This window comes from Acanthaster planci, linkage group LG16, assembly GCF_054643075.1.
Source record: "Acanthaster planci isolate LZ-2023a linkage group LG16, COTS_SCS, whole genome shotgun sequence".
Lineage (NCBI taxonomy): Eukaryota > Metazoa > Echinodermata > Asteroidea > Valvatida > Acanthasteridae > Acanthaster > Acanthaster planci.
The window spans coordinates 11916563-11939010 of record NC_141792.1 but is presented as its reverse complement, the minus strand read 5'-3'; the positions used below and the strand labels follow the sequence as shown (position 1 = coordinate 11939010).

Below are 22448 nucleotides of genomic sequence, written 5' to 3'. Positions count from 1 at the left end.
GCCAAACGAAGGCCTTTGTTTTGTAGAACATGGGAAACAGCATCTTTTCCCCAAGCTAACTCGACGTTTAAACTTTAGCTTTCGTTAAATGTAATTCTTCAAGTGTATTTCTTTATCTTAAATTGTAAATAGCTCAGCTGTTAACTTATATCCCAGTAAACTTTTCATTGCAATTCTTAACTTGAAAGTTAACAATGTTCCATTACACAAACCCTGGGAGCTGATTGAAGGTTGTTACGCTAGGTAACATCATATGTGTAAGTGGCTCTTACAGCAGACTGATCATATATTTACTTTAACACAAACATGTTAACAAGAACAGCGAAGGCTATACATTTATATTTTCAAATCAATTCATCCAGTAAACATACGAAACTCTGTGTTTTCTTTCTTCAGTGGTGAAAATGTAGATTTCTCCGAAACCCAGTAGGGCGAAATCCTCTCATTTCAAGATGAATTTTACACGCACCCTGTGCCATGCGAGCCCACAACGATGAAGAACAATGGGATTGGGAGCTTAAGTGTCCTTGTTACAAGTGGAATATTGTACACGTATTAACAGTGCTCTTAAATGAGCGAGGTTAGACTGTAAACATTTTCAGCCAACCGACCAAACTAAACTCCACTCTCCACTAACAAATCCCTATCACCTCACCTCACATAATTCCCATTCTATCAAATCCTAAGCATGACCCATCCCATCAATATCTATCCTGCCCAACCATACCTAACCAACCTAATTCTTACTCTTTTAACCCACATTCCACCCCACAACACTAAATCCCCTCTAAAGGGTCATGGTTGCCTTGTCGAGAGAGTAAAGCACCCTTCCATATGCGCGCCAAAACCTGCGCCAAGCGTTGCGTATATATTCGCCAAAATCGATCACTCCCGGGACGATTTTGACGGCTGAACGCAACGCACACGTGTTATGTTCATAGCGTCGATTTTTGTGTCAGTGAAAGTGACACGCACGAACGCATCGTGTACGCAACGCACCCTAAAAATGTATGAAAAGGCCCCTTCTTAGTTATTTATCCAATTTCAGAACAGATGATACACATAGCATGCTGAGCACGTACAGTGTAATGTTCTGCAGTATTGATAAAATACCAAACTGGAACCAATCGTGACAGTATTCTTACACATCTACCCACAAGCAAAACCGTAATAGCGTGAAATACGGATGGCTAGCTGACGAACAGACGCCCCGAGAAACTGCCTGACAGAAGTTGTTAATAAATACCCTCATATTTGCTCGCCACAAAAACAAAACAAACAAAACAATAGTTAACAATACGCACTTTACGACCCATTTTGAATACTTTCTGAATGTTATCAAACTTTCCATTAATGTACCCTTGACAGGCCTCAATCATCCAGTTTCTACATGATTTTTCAAATAACCCCGGGGGCTACTTAAAAAAATTCTCAGTTTCGATTTCCAGAAAATGTGAAACACATAAATTGTTCAAATCTTCTTTCTGACGATATCCTAAAATATAAAACGAGGAAAAAACGTCAGCGGGCCTGATGTTTCGATTCTGGAAGAATCTTCCTCAAAGGCAATCGTCTTTCTTGCCCTCACTACACCATTTCTTCCCCAACCCATTTTATCTAGTGCACTAGTGTCATGATTCAAATTGAACTTTATCCGATGATTTCCCGACAAAGCCTACGCCATGCGTCGTGTCATGCGGTGGCGATGGGGACGAGGAAACACACACCTGGGTCTGTGCACTTACCAGACAAGCGCTCCTGCAGCTAGAGAGACTGAAACACACGCAACAAAAAGTCTTGTTGTTTTCACAACGGTCGATGAAAAAGCAAACCACCATCACATACACATTGTAAATGGCTCTGTTTATTACAGATTTCACAGGGTATAATACACACATGTACGTAAACTTTAAGCATTCTCTTTCAGTGATGCTTGTCCTTTGGTTTATAGATACCATTAAAAAGACACAAGTTTGTTTCTAAATCTTTTCAGTGTGACATTACTAAATAGAGTCGTCAGGAATGCTTAATAGGCCCAAAGATCAGTTCCCCACTATAACCAATTAATTTATAGAAACACTATCCGAACTTACGGACAACCACAACCGATATCCAAGCGTATCCTTTCGCGTACCACAATACTTTATCTGACGTCAAAACTTCGCGTTTGTGATACCTTTCAAGAAGGTATGAAAAGGCCTCAAGTCCCCCATCTCTTAGTCATTGCTTGAACCTAATGGCCAGACTGAATAGCGTTAACATGACAACCTCTATCCGGGGGCCACTACTACCCACCACGCGCCTTCAACAATACCCCCATAGTTAAGATTGTTTGCAATATCCATAGAATTGCAACGATAATGCAAAATGTAAAAACATGAACAGACATAAACTAGGAAAGGTTACCCTTTTCAGAACTGACCTGAGAGTTGCAACTTTCAATTGCACTTGACGTATTTACACGGTGAAAACGACATGAACATTCATATAATCATTTCTCATTATAACGAGGTCGCGAACTTCAAACTCCAGAATTCATCCTTTAAACCATGTTTGGTTCTTGCCCTTGTTGATACACTTGCATTCATCAAAGGTGCTAAACTTCACACCAAGAGGTTTAGCCCCTGATACTTGAACTTGTATGGAACTCGAGCACTAAGTACTAATACTCATCTAGTCTTAGATTCACTAATCAAAAGGTGGTCAACCATTCAACCACTGGTGTGTCTGGGGTACATTTTGGAGGGCCTTCGGTGGGCTTGGTCACGGTTGAAACAATGACCAAGAAGCAACCACCCGATTTTTTCTGTCTAATTTCAAAGCGGGGGGAGGCAAGCGCCTCAATAGTTACCCCCACTTCATTAAACCGATTGAAAAGATTTGACAACAAACTAAAGGCTGTACTTACACAATCAAGAGCTTAACTCTTTAACTTAAGCTTAACTTGTACGAATACTAATTCAAATACTCCACTACAAAATTGCACGTTAAAGAGCAACACCAACGGTGGTGAGGAAAATGGGGAATACAGTTTCAAATACTCACGTGGTATCTAAGTTATACATGCATATGTAAAGTGGCACTGTGACTTCTGAATAAACAGTAACTGTGCGACAAAAAAAATGGATCAATTTGGCGGGTTTTCAAAAACTGTCCACGTTTGTACCGTTGGTGGCGCCACGCAGATAAGCTTATTTAATTGCGCACCACCTTGAAAACGAAAAACGTCATAACATCGCAGGACCTGATTTCGTGGGTATGTCTTCGTACAAAGGCCTGCACACCTTAGCTGCACGGCCTAGCCGGACACTTTTTTTGGAATAAAGCAACACACATAAAAAAAATTCAAAACTTCCGTCCTTCACCCTGAACTTATCAAGCCGTATTTATTAAACGATCTTAGTCTCCTTCACCCCCTCGTTCACCAGCGGTGGTCCCATCGTCAGCCCGATCGGTAAGGCCCTGCGCATCGGATTTGGCACTCTGCGTAGTCCTCGGGTTTCTTCTTGCTCTGGTGAGCTGATGCTGTCCTAAGTAGAACCGCTGTCTGACGAGTTCCTCACTTCTTCATCAATACTACGCTCCTCCAAGGAGTTGTCGCTTTCTGGTCTTTCATTTTCGGCCACTTTTGGGGGGAGAATATCTCGGCCTTCCAGCTACTATAGCATGAGCTTGGGACAGTTTAACTGTAACCATAGAGGAAGGACACAGGAGTTGCAACTCTGGCACTTCAAAGTGTTCACTGATGGTCGCCGCCGAGTCAGACAAATAATACAAAACATTTCAAAAATACCTGATTACTGCCTGCATCTTAGCTGGACAAGCAGGGCCAATAATATCCTAACAATGACAGTAGTTTTTGGCTTGCATTTAAATACAAATTATTGCTTTGACCAGGAAATAGAGAGAGAAATATCCCTGATATTAAACCTATTTTTGCCATCGTAAATAAAGTTAATAAATGTTGATACATTGTTCCCTTATACATGCAAAGTTTCTAATTTTATTCTCCTCCCTCAAACACATCAGTGTTCGCTACGAATTTGGCTAAGACTGGCCAACAATATGACGGTTGACTTTTACTGGAAAGCCAAGTGCACAAGTAACAAAATGCGCTTTTTCATCACGGGAAGTGATCCTGAAATTTCATAATACGCTTTTGTACAAATGTAATAATAAAAATGATTGGAACAAAACACAAAATGTTGTAAACAATCGGGCTATTTATTCCGAAAAAAACTCCAGAAGAGAGGGCACACACCGTAATGCAAGCAACTGCGCAAGCATTAAATTTGATGTTGTCATGAGATCATACCAAGCACCAACAAAGGCATGAATATTCAATTTCCTGTACCTCAGTGCACAAAGTTTTATGGATATAGATTACCAGCCACAAATTGCGGCGGCGATCATAGGGTACAAAGGGGTTTGGTGGTTGTGAAACAGATGGTGCGTAGCAAGCGTTCGCTACGCTCTGGCTATGGACATACCGGGCATGCCAGAAAGCGGTAATTGGCCAGATGTTATAGCCCGGGCAGTTCAAACTCCTTCTGTGTCCTTCCTCTAAGCTGTAACTACACACGAGTTTTTATGTAATTATGTGCATTGACGTGACCGCACCGGCTCAGTGCGTACATGCACCAGCCGGAGAACCGTTTCCACGGTGCATGCTACGTGGACGAAAGACTGGAAAAGCCTGATTCATGAGATGTAAATGAAGCGATGACGACACTCTCCTTCCACGAAAGCTAGTCATAGCACTCGGCAGACACGGGTCTCAAAAGTGAGTTTTTTTAACCAAAAATATTGCTGAATCCGGGTTTATGTGTACATAGATGTCTATAATGGGATCCAAGTAAACATACCACGGCCAGATTTCTTATTCCTCCACCCTTGGGGTTGCTCTTTAAAGTTGTTCATCAAAGATACTCAAATACACACCATGCAGGGTATTCCTAATAAAAATAGTACATGCACACTGTACTCAAGCGCCTTCTCTGTTCTCATATATACTCAACACCGAACTCCAGAAAAAACTTGTTTTGGAGATTTTGTAATTGTGTTCCCGATTTCAGAAAAGTACCCGACTACGAAACAGACGGGCACAACCACTAATGACGCCTTTGCCTGTAGTACGTGTAAGAGCATTGTTGTGTTCATAAAGTCAGGAAAAAAAGCTGTTATGTCAGACGACAAAAACACAGAGTCAGACACAAAGTAAAGGGGAAGGCCAGGCCTACGGGACCTGTCACCACAAAATGAGCTTAAAGATGTTGTTTTGAAGATCTGAGATGTTTAACGTCGTGCAAAACAAGTGATCTGCCTTGGTGTATCATGTTAGGGTGCTTGAGTCCTAAAGAACTTAAGTTGAAACATATTACATTATTCGAGAAAGTGGTATGTCAAAATTTCTTGTTTATTTGCTGACTTGGCTGTATCTACTTGTTTTGCAGCATGCTGAATAAAAAGCACCAACCTTATCGCTATTCAGGGGAGAAGTCCATGTGAATATGCTCTACCGCGCCCATCTGTTTGACATAATACCGCTTCCCGATTTTCTCAACAGCCATTGACAGGCATGTTGTTTGTTTGTTTTTTTTTTTTTGGTTTTTTTTTTGGTTTTTTTTCTTCTCGATTGCAACGAGATAGGCTGAGCCATATCTTGCCGGTTGTCGGCTCACTTCAAAAGAGACCTGGTTTTGCTAAGCGTGAGAAATACCAACGAGGCCACAAATGTCTTTTCAACATCGTATACGAGTTTAATCTTGGTGGTTTTCATGCACGTATTGTGGTTTTGCTCTGCCGAACAATGTGCAAAGGGACCTCCGTCCAAATAACTGAATGTTCATACTTAACATTACTTGGGGAAATAATGCAACCAAACATTGGCAAGTTTTCAGCTGCCACAAACTCAATGTACGGGTTCTCCAAATTTCAGCGTGTGACCATTTTACCAAATCGAGCCAGACAGCTATTTCATTTCAGAATTTAAAAAACGGAAAAACTCATACAATGAAAACCAACTTGAAACACACTCAGACTTCACACAAGAGACTGAATCTACTGAAGAACAGGACACACTAATTAATTTTTGCATTTCACTGGACAAAGGACCACTCATTTAACAACTCGGGCAAGAAGTAAGCAGCATCGTTATTGTTGGTGCTGCCCAAAACGTACCAGGAGGCGCCCGTTTGAAAGAGTGAAAATTCATAACGTTTGCGTCAGGCTACACTGCACAGGAAAAAAGTTACCACAGTACGTGTACACAAAATGTGTACGCAGCAGGGTGTCCTTGATTTATTTCAAACAAGGCCGAGTAAGTGTACCGTAATTTTCGAAATACAGGTCCCAAGGAGTATTAGCCTAGACGCACCGCAGTGCTGACGTCACGTATAAAGTCACCGCACGTGCTGCACTATTGAAGCGCTGGAGCACCGGTATTACGCGGCGCGCCTCAACGTTTCACTTGACTGCAAACCTCTGTTAAAAAACCTCAAATCCACTAGGGTGACACTATTGCCTTCTTGAAACAGGCTTTGAACCTTTGTGAACAATTTCAGTGACATGAAATTTCGTCCGAAATTCAAACTCGTCGCCGTCAGGAAACTGGGCAAGAATTCAGCCGCGAGTGGTCTGGCGTCCTCGAAAAATCTCAGAAAATTCCACCCAAACAAAAATGGATAAACGATTATTATTACCTCCATTCACATAACGTGCTGAAAATTATTTGAAAAAAAAAGTCTTTTGGAGCGCATTTTAAAAGAGTTTCATTGTGCACTTATGAAAAAACTGGAAAATCGGCCCAAAACAAAATTTCATCGGTATATGAAATCGACACCTATGAATCAGAACAGGATTTTGATTAAATTTCACCTTTTGTGAATTGGCTAGCAGTGTGGGAACGGGTGTTGCTCATAAACCTAAACTTTCCCAAGTCCTCCACATTACCAATTTCGGCGGGCAGGATTGGTGTCCTTGCCATGCAGCAGTTCTGTTTGTTGTCTTTTTTTGCCTGCAGTCACCCAATGACCAGTGAAATAATAAACAACATGAATTACGCAACCATGGAACAGACAAAAACGAACAGACGCACCACACGATTTGCGAGGTGTAAACGGTACTTACGGTACATTTGCAAGTCTATTCAGTTCCTCTGGACTGGTTTCCTTATTTCCAACACGTGGGTTGAGGCAATGTAAACGGCAACCAACAAAAAAGATGACTGCCTCGTCACCGGTAATGCCCCGCCGCTTGCACGCGCAGCCGGCAGCCCGGGCTAGGCTACGCTGAGGCGCGGCACGGCGCGGCGTTTAGTGACTGATTTCATTCTTCAAATGTTGCCGAATAAGCAGCCTGGACTACAAGCCGTAGGGACATTTTTCAGCGTGAGAATAAATGTATAAGCCGCGACTTGTATTCCGAAAATTACGGTATGAGTAGCAGAACACTCAAAATCCCTGCAGTTCTGTGCGCATTCCAACGAAAATCGTTGCGCATACTCTACACCAAATGATTGTCAGAGGCAGAGATGGGGGACTGTTTCACTCACATCTTCGGTTGCAAATCACGACACAACACGGTGAATGTTGTTACGTACCACTTCCCAGCAAGCCAGTTCCTACCCAAAATGCAAGCACAAGATTGAGGCGGGGTAAAGAACTAACACCGGTCTATGTCCACAACGTCTTTGAGTGCATTAAGTGGAAAGGTCAAACCTAGGTAAGGCAGCCAGAGAGGTACAAGAAGGAGGTTTGCATATTTGTAAACATTTCTGTAACTTTATTAGCCCCTGTGTGATATTGTCAGGGTACTCTTCACCACGAGTGGCTGCCTCATGAAGGCCTGGAGAAACAAAACATTAAGTACTCGCTAAAAGTCAAGCAAGGTAACCCTTCTAAAAAAAAGTGTGTTCCCATTCCAAAACAATGTAGTCACAAACTCCTCTAGGTGTGTTTCTTACTGCAGCGTCAAATCTTTAAAAAGCTTCACTAGTTCCTGCTTGCATAAATCAAGGTTTAATGGGTCCAGGGACAAGTAATCTTACCTTTGAATCCGGCTTCTGGAACACTGGACGCTGAAATATGTAAACAGAAACAATAAAGTCTTGCAAAATAAAAACATTGCCGCAGATCTACTTCCTGACATCAGCGACTTCAAATGATTGCATCAAAAGTATGTAAGTTTTTTCCTAAATGGCATTTGGATCAAAGTGTCAGGTCCTCCGACATTGTAATTAAAAAAAAAAGGTCGTGTTCCACTGCTATTTGTAATGGGGTCCAGTTATCAAAGATTAAAGACAATGCAAAATGTAAGTTCTTGGAGATTTTTAAAGTTCTTTTTTATTGTGGTCCACGCATTTGAACAAACACTTTTTGAGGATGATGCAAACGAGTGTGAAACAATTAAATCAATTGATCAGTTAAACATAAGCAAAAAAATGTGAAACATGGAAAAAAAGGTATTTCGATGACTCCAATATTATGATCATTCCAGAGAAACTGCCGCCTCACCTTGGAATATTTCGTCCACGGCAAACGGGTCCTCGGACTGTGGCATGTCCACGGTCAGCGTAATGACGCAGCCTGGCTCGATGCCAAGACTGGACAGAGTTGACTCGTTATCGGTCAGCTGCTGACCGCAAAAGTGGAGCGTCTGATCAAACGGGGCCACCGAGAAGGCGTGCATCACCTGATCAGAACATCAAGCGGACTACTGTTAATTTCCAATCAGATCTGGTGTTGATATGGGCCCCGATTCGTGATGCTGAATAGCAAGCCGTCGTGTTTGGCAAAAGACTTGACAGCTAAAGAAGGTGATATTCTGTTATGGTTGTGGGGAAGAGACTGCTCACCTTAATTTTCAGCTCCTTCAGTGTGTTGCCGGAGGAGACAATCACCTCCTTCTCCCCTCGGACTTTGCGGTGTCGCGAACTCCGCCGGGTACTGTCGGCATAGCTACTCAGTCGGATCTTCTTGCTGCCGTTGACCTGCTGTGGGTGTGTGTCGGGGGGGGGGCACCAATGAAAACTAATGGAACAACCTCAAATTTGTTGATCAATTTTGGGTTCCACTGGGGGAAAACATGACTCAAACCTGTCTACCTGGTATATACTGAACCAGAAATTCTATGACCTGAACGATGCAGTCTTTTGTAACATAAGAGTGTTACGTATGCTGTGTGTAATCCTTTTACTGTGTCCATTCTTCATCGTGTAATCACTTCCACAGCAAATAGTCGGAAACTCTCAGCACCTCTATGTTTGTTGGTAGTGCAACTAGTCAGAAACCGTATGTAAAACCCATTAAAGCAAGACAGACATGAGTCCAGGGACCAGACCCAGAGACACGTTAACAGAATTACTTTCAATATTAAACAGGAACACCGTTCTTTCTTTAAGACTCATGCTTTGCTTAAATACTGAACTGCATAACAGTACTTGCAAGCAAGTCCTGAAATAAAATTGCAAATAAAACAGGATGAACTCTGAAATCGTAGATACATTGCTCTACCACTCACCTGAAAGAAATCTGGATCTCTGGCTGTGTCGTGGCTTGACCTCTTCCGGTCCTCTTCGTCCTGGGTGTGACCGACGGAGTCCAGCTCTGTGACGATCTTGCGGACGTAGATGCGGGCCCCGCTGTACTCCTGTCGCTCCAGCCTAGCCTGGGTTTGCCTCGCCATAATGCACTCCATGCAGGACTCTGTAAAGTCAGAAAGTACCAGGCTACACTGAAAGTCACTGTCCTAGTTGCAAAACTGGACAACTACACTTGATTCAATACTCCATGTTTCACTCACACGAACCTCAGCTTTCTGTCCCTCTCTCAAAAAAGACTTTCTTATGCTTGTATAAAGTATAAAGACAATGTTTTGAAAACATTTTGGATAAAGTTTGTTTGCTTTTAATAAACATTTGCTGAAACATGAAATCAGGGAAAGGTGTAACATTCAACATTAAGACAGTCCAAAAGTCAATCTTCTTTTGCATGTAAAAAAATGAACCAAAAGAAATACGTAAAGATGGATCGATGCTACATGAAACATTTTACAAATTCGGTTTCTCGATCTCACCTGGTTGGCACTCCAGCGTTACCGGCCTGCCATTCTCAGATGCTTCCTGATCACGGAATATCCGTACGGCAAAATCCACGGTGAAGTTCTTGGTGAGAAATTCCCACTCGTGGGGCCAGACTAAGGAGTACCTGTGGGAAACATTGGGGGGAAAAACACAAATGCCAGAATAAAAATGGCCAATTTCTGGGGCTGTGGGGTTTAGTGGTTAATGATGGAACTCATAGTCACAGGATCAAGAATTCAAATCAAGCAACGGGCATTCACCTTGTGTCCTTGACCAAGAAGCTCTAACCCAATTTGTCTTCCCAACCAGGATTACAAATGGCCACCCTTGGGGGCAGAGGGGGTTATTGTGTTGGGTTAGCTGTTTGAATCTGAAATGGCATGATCAAACTGCTTACTTCTCAAAGAACTGAGATGGGTCTGAGAATGTTTACGAGGTCCTTTGAGCAAGGATAGCAATGCGCACCAATGGATACGTGAGCTTCTACATCAATTAATCGTGATCCCTAAAGGCCAGTGAGGGCTGCTCAGTTATGCTCAGGCCAAGGAAAAAGTTGGGAAGTAATACTTACATGTTACTCGTTACCTCGTCTACGGTGCCCGGCTCAAATATGAAGCGGTTGTGGTTACATATGAGGAACGCATTGTTTACTTCGCTTAGCGGGGCGTGTTTCAACGGCTGACGCACGAATTCCCGCCACTGCTCCAGGAAGGGTCGACTCACGGCATAGGCCTCTGTTACTTCCTTGAGGACAAATTACACAAAGTAGAGTAACAAGTGCGCCAAATTCATGACGCTGCAAAGTGCATAGCTCTCCTCTAAAAAAATCATTTATCCATGTCTGTATTAAAGCAGTAAATGTCAACAGTAGCTTGGTAGCAGAATTGGAAGGAAATATATGGGGCATTTGGCAAAAATAATAAAGAGGTTTGCAAACTTCGCCTAATCTTTAAAGGGCATGGGCTGTGCTGGGAAGATTTCTTGTCAAACATGCATCAACACTTAAAACAAACATAGATAACAAGAAAACACATCTGCATTATTTCAAAATGTGCGGAAATATGTCAAAAATTACAGTTTTCAGGACCTTATTTTACTCCCTTCTCGGGGCAAAAGCTAATCACCAGCCGTCTGGTACAGAAAGTTGTCTGAAGAAATGCCCAAGAATCGTGACGTCATAGGACAGAGTCCTTTATCTGGCATTTACTGTTATGCATTTACTGTTATGTACGTAATGCAGTAGGCGTTAGCGTGTACCACCACTCAAGCGACGATAATTCCAGCACTGATGCTTTTTACGATCATGACAGCAATGAGTTGTCATGTTCGTCTTATTCATTTGACGAAGAAAGCGACATTAAAGGAGTTAATGAGGCACAAGAAATATTGCCTTATCAGTTTGAACCAGAATACACTCAGGAAGAGATTTTGTAACTCGAGGCTGTTGGCCACAGTCATGGCGGCGACTTGGAGGATCAACAACAAAACACTGACTAATATTGGAGTTTTGCTCTGCCCGACGCGTATTATAACACTGTATACTCAGTGTTTGCCCCAAAAGGCTTGTGAAAAAACCCACAAGCGTACTCAGGTGGGACTCGAACCCACAACCTCCTTTTTTTAGTCCGTGGTTATAGGCTAGCCTACTTCGTCAAACTTGGTGTTTCATTCCGACAATTTTATTTTCACTGTGCACTGCGAGTCGTTTGCTTGGACCGATTATCTTTCTTGCCCGAACTATGCTTTCTGGTCTAGAAAGTAGAGTCCGCCCCATGACGTCACATTTTTGCTAAGACTTGTCTGCTGCCCTCACTGACCGATCTCAGCAAATTTTAGCGAAGAGCCCAGGCGGAGACTGAAAAAAGCACACAGAAAACACCAAGTTTTGCTGATTTAATGACATAAAAGAGGGGTTAATCCAACTTATTGTTTATAAGACGGTTGAAAAATCATAACGTCAATTTAACCCTACATGGCCCATCCCCTTTAAGCCCTAACATGAATGTGCGGGCTACACCAAGATTGGACTTGTGGTGGGGTAACCTTCTTATCCCAGCTCGGCCGGTGTCTGTCGTTGAAGAGCTGATGCAGAGCCGCTTTCTGGTCAGCTGCCATCATGACCCTCAACATGCCGTCTTGTTCCTGCTGCTCGTCTCTGTGCTGCGGGAAGAGAACAAAAATTGGCCGAAATTTATTCGTCCCTTGGCTGAGTGACGTGTGGCTTGACTCACATACTCAGTCGAAAAGGGGAGAGGCAGGTCTGAAAGACTCATGGAGAACAGTCAAGTGTCATTTCTGACCTGACACGCCCGGCACAACTCCTGATCCTGGTTGAACTTTGGAGCATCGGGGAAGTACACATGGAGTCTTTCCCACACAGCGACCGGCACAAGCTTCCGCAACGTCTCGTCCGTGCTCAAGCCATCTGCCAAACAAATATCACAAAGTGTTCTGAGAATGAAGACATCCGGAGTACAGGTGTTAAAATGGACTTCATAGTTTAACAAAGATGCACCAGATCTGGGAGTGCAGGAGGTTAAGGGTGCTACTCAGGGGGTTAAAGGCATCTGAGGTGATACCATAGAATGATTTCTTTTTCGATGATAGAACTCTGCCAAAGAACCCAAGTTTTGACTCAACATTTTGGCCAGTAGGTACTGGTCCTCTTCAGATAAAGACCAGCGCACACTGTTAAAACACTGAGTAATGTACGATCCCTTTACAGTCCCAATCGTATGCAGGAATTTTGTGCCGACATTGATGCACATTTAAAGGACTTGAACAGAATCCCACTCCCAATTTCTTGCACTTGACAATGACCTTTACAGTTTCTACCCACTGTTGCAAAGCTTAATATAAAACTAAAAGGCACAAACCTCTGTCCACTTCACAATGCCAAAGAAAAATGCAACGATCAAGAATTTATCTTCAAGAGTTCACGATAAACTTCTTACATTCTGCCAGGGATTTATCATGTTTTCTTTGTTGCTAACGCACGGTAATACACAAACTAACCATCAATTCAGGAGCCAGGTATACGATGAAAATTGGTATCTACGGACCAAAAAATCCACTGTAATACCCTGCCCAACGAAAACCATTTGCCTGGAAATTTAAGTGGCTGTTTACATTTTCCCAGAATGCACTGCAGGCTTTGTGCCTCTACTGGCAGCTCTCATGTCCTCAAGTGGTTCAAACTCACTGTGACTTACTGTGTGGGCATAGTAGCTCCGCGTTGAATGTGCCCACCATGGACTCCACGTTGGGCTGATCAGATGTCATGTCCTGTCCTGCTGAACCCCCCAAAAAAGAAAAAAAAATGGGCTCAAGTACCGACCAAGCATGCCTGTAATTTGTTTTCTTCTGACAAGCTTTACAACAGAACTGAAGAAAAAATTTCCCATTAGAATGGTGAAGGGTGAATCCAGGGACTGACGTAATGAAAAATGTTTCATTAAGTTTGGGTTACCATCACAATTAGCGACTTCTGGCTCTTTTCCCTCCGATGGCTTCTCTCTGTCGAGTACCATTTTTCTCCATTGCCTCAGCGACGCCTTGCCGACCCAATAGCCAGGCAATCTAAACAGTGAAACCGTTGGACTTTTGTAAAAAGCTGGCCCACAGTTACGGCTTAGACTAGGGCTTCACTTTGAGAATCACAAGGAAAAGGCTTGATGGGACGACTAACAAAATTGTATCCTTATTCCTTCTGTGCACATGTTACGGATGTCACACTCATCTTAACTCCCACACAGAACACATGCAACAAAAGTATCCACACAGAACACATGCAATAAAAAATAGTGCCAGTTTAACATGTCTCGATCACCATATGAGTCTGTGTTCAGGAGTCCCTTGGAGATGAGTGAAGTAACGGTGGCTATATAAGAGCAATGTTAGGTTGGTAACACACATGCTGTGCTCTGAGCTCGGTATTTGACTTGAATAAAGACTAACTGAGACATTAGATTCTCCCTTCTCTGTATGCCTGCGAAAAAAGCATAACCCGCTTCACCCTGGTTCAAGCTTGTTCTTGGTTGTCGTGGTAACAAACTTGCTGTCCTCGTTTAGGTTGGACTTCAGCCGCATCATGCGACATCGTTCGCGGACACACTTCAAACACAGGCTGGTCCCGGAGAGGCGCGGACCGCCATCGTACTTTGAATGTAGGATTCCTGCCTGGAATTGTCAGGAAAGATTGGTGACAAGATACTGAGTATGTGAACGATTTGTATAATGGTATTCAAAGAACTTTCTGGTAAAATAGACACGCAATTGTCCAAAATGTCACATTAAAAGAAAAACATAACTTTCTTCCAGGACTTACTGCTTCCTGGCTTATCCGCTTGACCTGTTGTATCTTGTCCGGGTCCAGGTTACCATGGCGACAGACCAAGTCAGAATTGTCAATGGGCTTGCAGGCGGTGTTGCTGTCAACATTCAGCCATTGCTTCAGCCAATCAGATTTCAGCCACTCGTACCTGCTCCCTGTAAATAGGGAAGAACACACCAATCGGCTTCGTGAACATTAAAAGCCACGCCCTCCAAGACCGTACACTTTCCTAGTAAAGAAAATCTGTAAACTCCAAAATTTTGCCGAAATAGAAATCTACCAAGTGTCCTCCAACTCCACCACCGTTGATGCTTCAAATCTGTCTTAATTTGATTTTGAAACATTACAAGATTCATCGTAAAGCCCCTGCTCTCAACCACCCCACGCCGACCCCCATCTCACCTGGTTTGGGAGGTAGCATCAGGTACAGTCTGGTGATCTCGGCGTGTCTGGCTCTCCCGCTGGTGATGCTACGCTGCCTCATGCCTGCCATCTCCTGGACCCACTCCTCAAACTGCGCCCTGTCTTGCCTCACGAGGTCTTGGAGATAGCCCGGTAAAGAATCCTCCGAAAGAGAAATACCTTGCCGCTCGGAGTTATCTGCTTGGCTTTCTATGAAACGACAAACTAACATATCAAGATTTGGAGGCGGTATTCACCACCCAACTAATCACCAACAGTTTCAATTTTGAATTCCGAAGAGCTGATAACAGCACACATATCACTTCTACTCACCTTGACTCGGCCTTCTGGTGTACACTAACATGTAGGCGTTCTTAGAAGCATGATGACCTTTGACATGCTTTGGCCGTTTTCCCTGCTTTGGTCCGCCACCTGTCATGAAAGCATGGATTACCAATGCTTTGACTTTGACCACAACCAAAAAAGGTACCTGAATCAATTACTCCAGAAGAAACATCCAAGACTGAAGACTTTCTTTTCCAAATTGCATCAGGTCACTGGATGACCCAAATGTAAAAAAAAACATATACTTTGAAACACTGACCTCACGACCTTTGACACAGGGTCAACTAATTTACATATCCCTATGCACCTAAATAGGCACTGCATTTGAAGTATTCTTACATGTGAGTGAATGGGCAATCAGAATACTGGAACCTGAAAAGTCTGCACAAATGACCAGTCTACAGATTATGCCGTTCTTGGCCAACCTTGTTCCAACCTTCAAAGGCTACCTGCCCGACACGCGCTGGCGCCCATGATAACCCCCGTCCCGTGTGCAAGCCTATCGACAGCCATCCTAATTTTATATCTCTAAAATAAAACAGAGGGATATTTAAATTTCACAGCACCAGGGGTTAGATCAAGCAAGAAATGGTGGAAACAAACATAGTGCAGCGAGGCTGTACCGGACATGGGGACCAGGCTAATTCTCGGCCTTCTACCTACCTTGGAGGTCATCCTCCGAGCCCAGCTTGAGGTTCCTGCCCTCGATCCTCTCCACCTCCTCATCATTGAACTTGTGCCACGCCCCCTCCTGCCGGACGTGGGCCACATAGTGTCCAGAGTAGGCCGTGGGCCCACGGTGGATCAGGACGGCTGTCAGCTCGTAAACTGTCTCTGCGTCTGCCAGAAAGAGCCGATAATTCTGACCGAGTCTAAATTCTACACCACGTTTCTCAATACCGTTCATGACAAACAGATCTGGAAGTTAAACAATCCAAAGTCTGCCAAACTTTAACACTGGCTTCTGTCTAACTTTGGTGGTTTCAGCACTGTAAAACTAAGTCAGCATTAAATACTTGCTAGAGCGCTTGAGGCTAAAATTTTGTTCAAGTGCGAACAAGAAGCATCCACTATTCAGTTACTGCAAAACTACTCGCTGTAGAGACTTTGAGGTTGTAAGTGAAGACTTCCTCAGGTTATTGTCAGGCCACGCAAATGGGACTCACTCCTGATGAAAAAGTCGATACTCCTGCAGCGCAGTCAGATGGTAGAATATTTGAGTGACACATCTTGCACCACTGCGAAATGGCACAGCGCCCTCAACCATTATGGCATAATGCAAATGAACACAAAAATACACTGTCGGTACTGAACCGTACCTTTCCTGGGGAGATACGGAGTCATGTCTAGAACTTCAGGGAACTGGATGAAGGAGTTCAACTTCTTCTTGGTTCCCGTTTGCCTGTTGATGAAAGAAGAGGTTAACCTTCAAAGAGCCAGGTTATTTTTGGCCCATCTCGCAGGGAAAGGGAGTGGATTCCAGCCCCCCCTCCCCGAATTCGGCTGTGCCATGCTCCATAGTTTTACTGGGCAAGCATGTTTAGACACTCCTCGTCGTTATAAAAGTGAAGTTTGAACTCAATCACATGTACGGTATTGTCGTTACGGTCATTTGCAGTTCAAGGTTACAAGTGTCCCAGCAAGTGGAAAAAGTATACACTTTTGGCTGAACTGTCTTGGAAAAATGGACACAGTGAAAGAATGGTATGTTAAATTGTCACAATATTGGTGTCAAAATCACCGTGCAGAGCTACTCTAAAAACTATTAAAGGCTCCGCTCCTGACAAAATTGGACTGCAGCGATATCAGAAAAATTGGTGAAGGGAGAGAATCCCACCACCCTTGCTCTTTTAGGGTTAAAATGGGGTTGGAATAGGCCTATATCATGCACCTGTATATCTCTTAAATTACCAACCACAGGTTGACCAATGAGATGCCAGAGAATGTGCTCCAAGCCACCTGTCAAATCAGGGAGGAGGTTGGGGTGGGGGAAATCCCAAAATATCCAGAGATGTAATGAAATAACATGAAATACCATGAATTCTCGTGTCTTTTCACAGCTAACGATGAGATTTCTCTCAAATATCGTTGTGACTATGACGGTGAATCTCCAACGGTTGAATGTCTAAAAAACCTCAAATTTGGGTTCAGAAATCCCCAAATCCAGCAAACTCCCAATAAATCATGCCCCTACTGAAATCCCAACCAGTGGCATTGAGTCCTAAACAGTATCATACAACAAATTGTCTGCGCCCACCTATCAAAGACGAATCGCAGTAGCTGGATATTGAGTACCGGTGGAAGCTGCTGCAGTTGGATGCGGCGAGTGGCGTCCTGTTTGGACCGGCAGTTGTCGCAGAAATACTGGTTGGCGCCATCCAGGTGCTCATCCTTAGCGGCAAGATCATGATAGATAGGTAAACTCAATTGAAAGAAACCTCAAGGACTGGGACATTAGAAAAGTATAAATGAGTTGTCGGAGGTGTAGCACTTGTACTTGAGCTTGAGCTTAAACTCGAGTGCAACTCTCAAAGCTCACACTCAAAGCTGGTTCAACTGTAACAATGTCAGTAACAAAGCACATGATACCTTAATAGGCATCAAGAATACAGATTTCATCAAATCAACAAAAAGCCAACAAGAGTTTCGATGGGTATTTCGAACCCTTCACACAAATACATCAGTTCATGAAGTCTCTTTCTTTTACTCAAATTTTTCTTAGCTTGTAAGAATCTTCATTTCAGGATACTTCATATCTTTTCTAAGTAACGTAAAGCATAACAAGAACTACTCATTTGATTTGGCCAAGGCTTAGAGACCCTTGGACAAAAAATCTTCCCAAATGTGTCAGACTTGAAGAACAAAGAAGTTGCAGTTACCTGTAAGAATTCTCCTAGGCTTTCGCTCAGCTCTCGGTGACCTTTGATGTTCAGGTCAAGTTCATAGAACTTTGACGGCTGTCTGGAACTGTGGCCGCAGTTATTACACCTAAAAAAGAAAGACAGGATATCATAAACACCTTTCAAGATTGCTCAAATTCAGGCGCCTAACCTCAATATGCGTGATGTCATCAATAAACTGAGATCAACATGTACTCACAAGAAAATGAAATTGTGAAATCGTATTCAGTAGTATTCATGAAGATTTGTTCCAGATAACACATTTCGCATTTAATCACTGAACACGAATGTTATTAACTTACCTGGTCACGTACGCGTACTGGCCTCGGAATTGCTGCTGGATGACATCCCGCACTTCAGGATGTGTTTGTTGTGACAGAGTTTCCTCCAGTAATGACATAAAAAGTTTACTGAACTCTTGGGCATCCTGCAGTTTTAAGAAACAATCCAAGGAAGGCACCCAAGAGATAAAAGCAATGTTCCTGACATGAACTGAAATTGCTCTCTTTTACTTGAAATAACTTGTTTCAGTCAAATCTGCCGTTGTGGCCACCTTCCTACTGCAGTAGCCTTGCAAAACTAGCCACCTTTGCTTGGTCCTGGTTTGATTCTCAAACAGACAGACTGTAACCACGTCTTGCTATTGCAGATCCTGCCTAGCACGGCCTGTGGCCAACCCAGATCAAATCATTTGTGTAGAAATATATTGCTGTGAAACCTGTGTACTCAGGACTCAAAAATGCACGTTGAGTTATGAAGACTTATTCTTGCTATCCTTGTGTCGTGAGAGCACAAGAAATTAAAAGAAACACAAGACGCAAAGTCTTTGTTTCAGACTGATTCATTTATTTGATAAATTAATACCGCGGGTGGCCACGATATCAAGGTTTAACTGTGCATGCTTTGACGGACAAGGTTAAAAATAAAAATTAAAGTACTGGGCGGCTCTATCTATGCTAATTTGAAGCTGATCAGTTCATAAAGTAGCAAGGCTGGAGAGACAGTACAGCGGGGAGTGAACGAGAAATACAGACCTGTTGTAGTGCAGCATCGAGACCCAAACAATTGACAAGGCCCGAGGGGTCAATATATCTGCAAGGAAACCCCAAACAACGCTGTGAAAAAGAGACTTAATTGGCGAACTTCAAAAATAAAAAATATCCATCCACAGCATTACAATGGTCTGACCGCAGCACACGTGAGACGGTGCCAGACAAAATTTGACAACAAAATGGCTTTGAGCCAAAGGCTGGTGCACGGGGAATGGGGTCGATGACTGGTCAGGTCGTGCCCCACAACCTACCTTCTGTTGCTGAACTGAAGCAAGGCAAAAAGTAGCTGTAGATGGCCACAGATGCACGTGGGTGTGTAACCACCTTCCTTGGTTGTGCTGCTTTCTGGCGGAAAGAAAAAGGTGTCTATTATTTTTAATCAACACAGAGACTAGGATCCAATGATCCATAAAATAAATGGTGAAGGTCAAATTACAACCAAAGATTTTTTCCTAGTTTTGTTTTCAATCTGAAATATTTACTAGAAAAAGCAAAAGAAGACAAGGGAACAGGTGAAGCTCACCATCTGCTAAATCACACAACTAGAGTTTCTGTGACTTTTACATTTTTTTCTTCAAATTTAAGGCAGAAGGAAAATTTAGAATCGGACATCAATCATTTCATAAACGGAACACACTTAATCAGCCGACAAAACTATATGGCACATAACATTCTTCAGAGAAGGGGTGGAGTTTAAGGTGATGGGGGGAGGGATAATCTTGATTCCTATGAACAGATTTGATTACTACTTGGTGGACTTTTGGATACTTGCCAAAGACAGGACTCACCTGATTGGTTGTGCTTATCTGTTGCTTGGCAACGCAATGGCCGCCACTTGTACATTGCTGCCCGGAAACTGTGGTTATGAAACCACACCTGTGACGAAGTTGAAAAAATGGAAAGCTAAAGAGTAACCTGAAAATGTCTCCCAAGCAGATTAGAGACTGAAAGAGACAAGACATAAAAAAAACTATACAGTGTCTAACCGAATGTTTAAATCTTGAACTCACTTGCAAGAAAGTGTTGACATAACAAGTTGCTCCAAGATTCTTCAACCCCACAAAAGAATCCTGTATGAAAAAACGGAGGAAAAAAAGGACCAACAGGATTGTAAAGCAACAACACTGATCTCGGTGAAACAAAATAGAGAAACACAAAGGAAAAGTCCAGAGGGTATGCCGTTTTAGCACTCAAAAAACTTTCAGCATTTCAATACTAATAAACCAGTTCAGTATTCAAGTAGACAAGGGAACACTTCAACTATTGAACAAGAATAAGTGCTAATCCTCGAGACTACAACTGAGTATCTTTTGATGAATGAGTATGACACTGAGTACAAGAGTAACTCAAGTGCAGGAATTAGAAATACAAGTACAGAAAATGTGTTAAAGATGAGAATGAGCACTGTGGTCCTTTAAGGCATGGACATCTGATGAGTGTGAGTCATTGTAAAGGTTATTCAAATTGAGTATGAGTGAGTATGAGCATGAGCTGTAAGCATGTACCTCGGCCCTTCTTTCAAGGTTGGGGTCCTCCACCTCATGCCAACGCTCATCCTTGATGTCACATAGCCACTCCTTTTCTCCCAAACCCACCAGGCAGTTGGGATTCCCCTTACAGTTCCGCCTGAGTTGTGAAAAGATTTAATGATTAAATTAACGGCAAAGAAAGTCACACCAGCCTCTGAAAACAGACTTCAACACTTACTGCATAAGAATCTTGTAAGGAACATCCTAACGGCATCCACACATACAGTGCACCAAATTGAACTGAGGGTACACACATGAAGTTTGCGCGTCAACTTTCACGTAACATCAAGCAACACGCAAGTTTAAAGCAGTTCGGTCGCTCCAAACCACAATCTTGCAAAATCCTACAGAACCATCTGGTGGATTTTGAAGGACCTGGGACTGGCTTGACAACATGCCCCCTTCCCCCGGTCTTCCCCTTATGCAGTGATGCCCCAGAATGCGGCATAACGTGAACCTGCAAGTGTTGTGCTGACAAGCTGGTAGTCCAATGCGGTACGCTAGCTCCACATGCTCAGCTGTCACATCGTCGGGGCTGGTGGTGTCTGTCCACTGCCAACTTGCTTTGTCTAGCTGGACTTTGGTGGGCATCTTTCTTGTGGAGGTTGCCAAATTAAAAAGTCATATCCTACATTCAGCGCAGAAATATAGGAAGAAAACAGTGGCATCAGGCATGTACATGTACGGAGGTAACCTTCTTGCAAAAACGGGGGCAGGATATTGATATTTTAGGCCCTAAAACAGTTGAACATTTTATAAAGTAAAACAGATTGACTGATTGCTCCCATTAAAAACAATGATCCTTTTCATGCAGCTATCACAAAGCACAAAATCTTCACAGAACAGGGTAAGCCTACGCGAGTAGGTGGTAGGCCTATTATTAATGATAATTGATGTAGGCCTAGGCCTGTGGAATTTATCAACTTTGAAGGACATAGGCCTAATGAGAGTTTTTCAGAGATTCCTTCTAGTGTGCCGGTACACTATTATTAATAATAACACTCGCCTGAATTTGTGCCCAATTTCCGGACGCCACCGTTTTTGAATTTCGAACTAAATTTCACGACAGTCTCACTCTCAGATATGACAGAAATTGCTGAACATGACAAAGTTTCAGCAAGTACTATGAAGGTAATACTATCAGTGAATGAACGTGAAGTTTTTCAACAAAGAGGAAAGTCGCGGGAAACGAAGCCTGAAAATACTCATTCATCTGTGTCAAGTGTCAATAAAGGGACTCGACATCTAGATAACGTTAGGTTTCAAGTCCTGCTCCTCTATTCTTCAAGTCAAAATTAATGAAAAGGTGGAAAATGCAGGAGAAAGCTTGTTAGAAAATGTCAGAAATTGAAAAATAATATTTTAAATCATTCTTTTCTCACCGTTTGACACGCAGGGTAGATGTTCTCAAACGCCACTGGTCGATCGTCTTCGGTGGCGCGGCAGTACAGTGTGTGGAGGGATTCCAAAGAAAAAGGGAGTCTCATACCGCACGAGGGCGCTGTTGGATGCGAAATAATCAGGGTCCAGTCCACTAATTCAAGCCCCATTGAAAACTTTGTAAAATCAGCACTGTTCAGGGCCCAATAGCATGCACGCCAACATCCCTGAGATTTCTGAAACACAAATGAAATTCTTGTCTGGTCACTTATCTTTCAGTTTCTTTTCAATTTTTTGTGGGTTAACCAATTACATTTTCATTTATTCCCACAAAACAAAATCACCCCCAAATAGTGATTTTTCCGAAGTCTGATTGCAGCCATTTTTCAAGTGGCAACCCTCAAATTTCTCGGGCACTTAGGACCA

At 42.9% G+C, this 22448-nt stretch overlaps 1 protein-coding gene across 8 annotated transcripts; it reads right to left on the bottom strand.

Moving 5' to 3' along the window:
* Positions 1–1844: 1844 nt before the first annotated feature.
* LOC110979054 (ubiquitin carboxyl-terminal hydrolase 48-like) lies at positions 1845–22130 on the bottom strand. 8 transcript variants are annotated; one of them, XM_087147394.1, is made up of 27 exons: positions 22025–22130; positions 21100–21270; positions 20619–20739; positions 20124–20183; positions 19902–19989; positions 19365–19458; positions 19096–19153; positions 18364–18488; positions 18041–18149; positions 17419–17552; positions 16481–16563; positions 15825–16079; positions 15150–15248; positions 14817–15026; positions 14409–14569; positions 14097–14260; positions 13551–13660; positions 13294–13374; positions 12382–12506; positions 12080–12241; positions 10653–10825; positions 10075–10205; positions 9520–9704; positions 8855–8992; positions 8514–8691; positions 8048–8077; positions 1845–7621 (listed from the first exon to the last, which is right to left on the bottom strand). In XM_087147394.1, the coding sequence occupies exons 2-27, from the start codon at positions 21231–21233 to the stop codon at positions 7593–7595; spliced, it is 3237 nt and encodes a 1078-aa protein (XP_087003520.1). In that variant the 5' UTR covers positions 21234–21270; positions 22025–22130; the 3' UTR covers positions 1845–7592. The 8 variants fall into 8 exon arrangements, with proteins under 8 accessions (XP_087003520.1, XP_087003522.1, XP_087003523.1 ...); XM_087147396.1 differs by having other exon boundaries at positions 8855–8989; XM_087147397.1 differs by having other exon boundaries at positions 12125–12241.
* Positions 22131–22448: the final 318 nt, after the last annotated feature.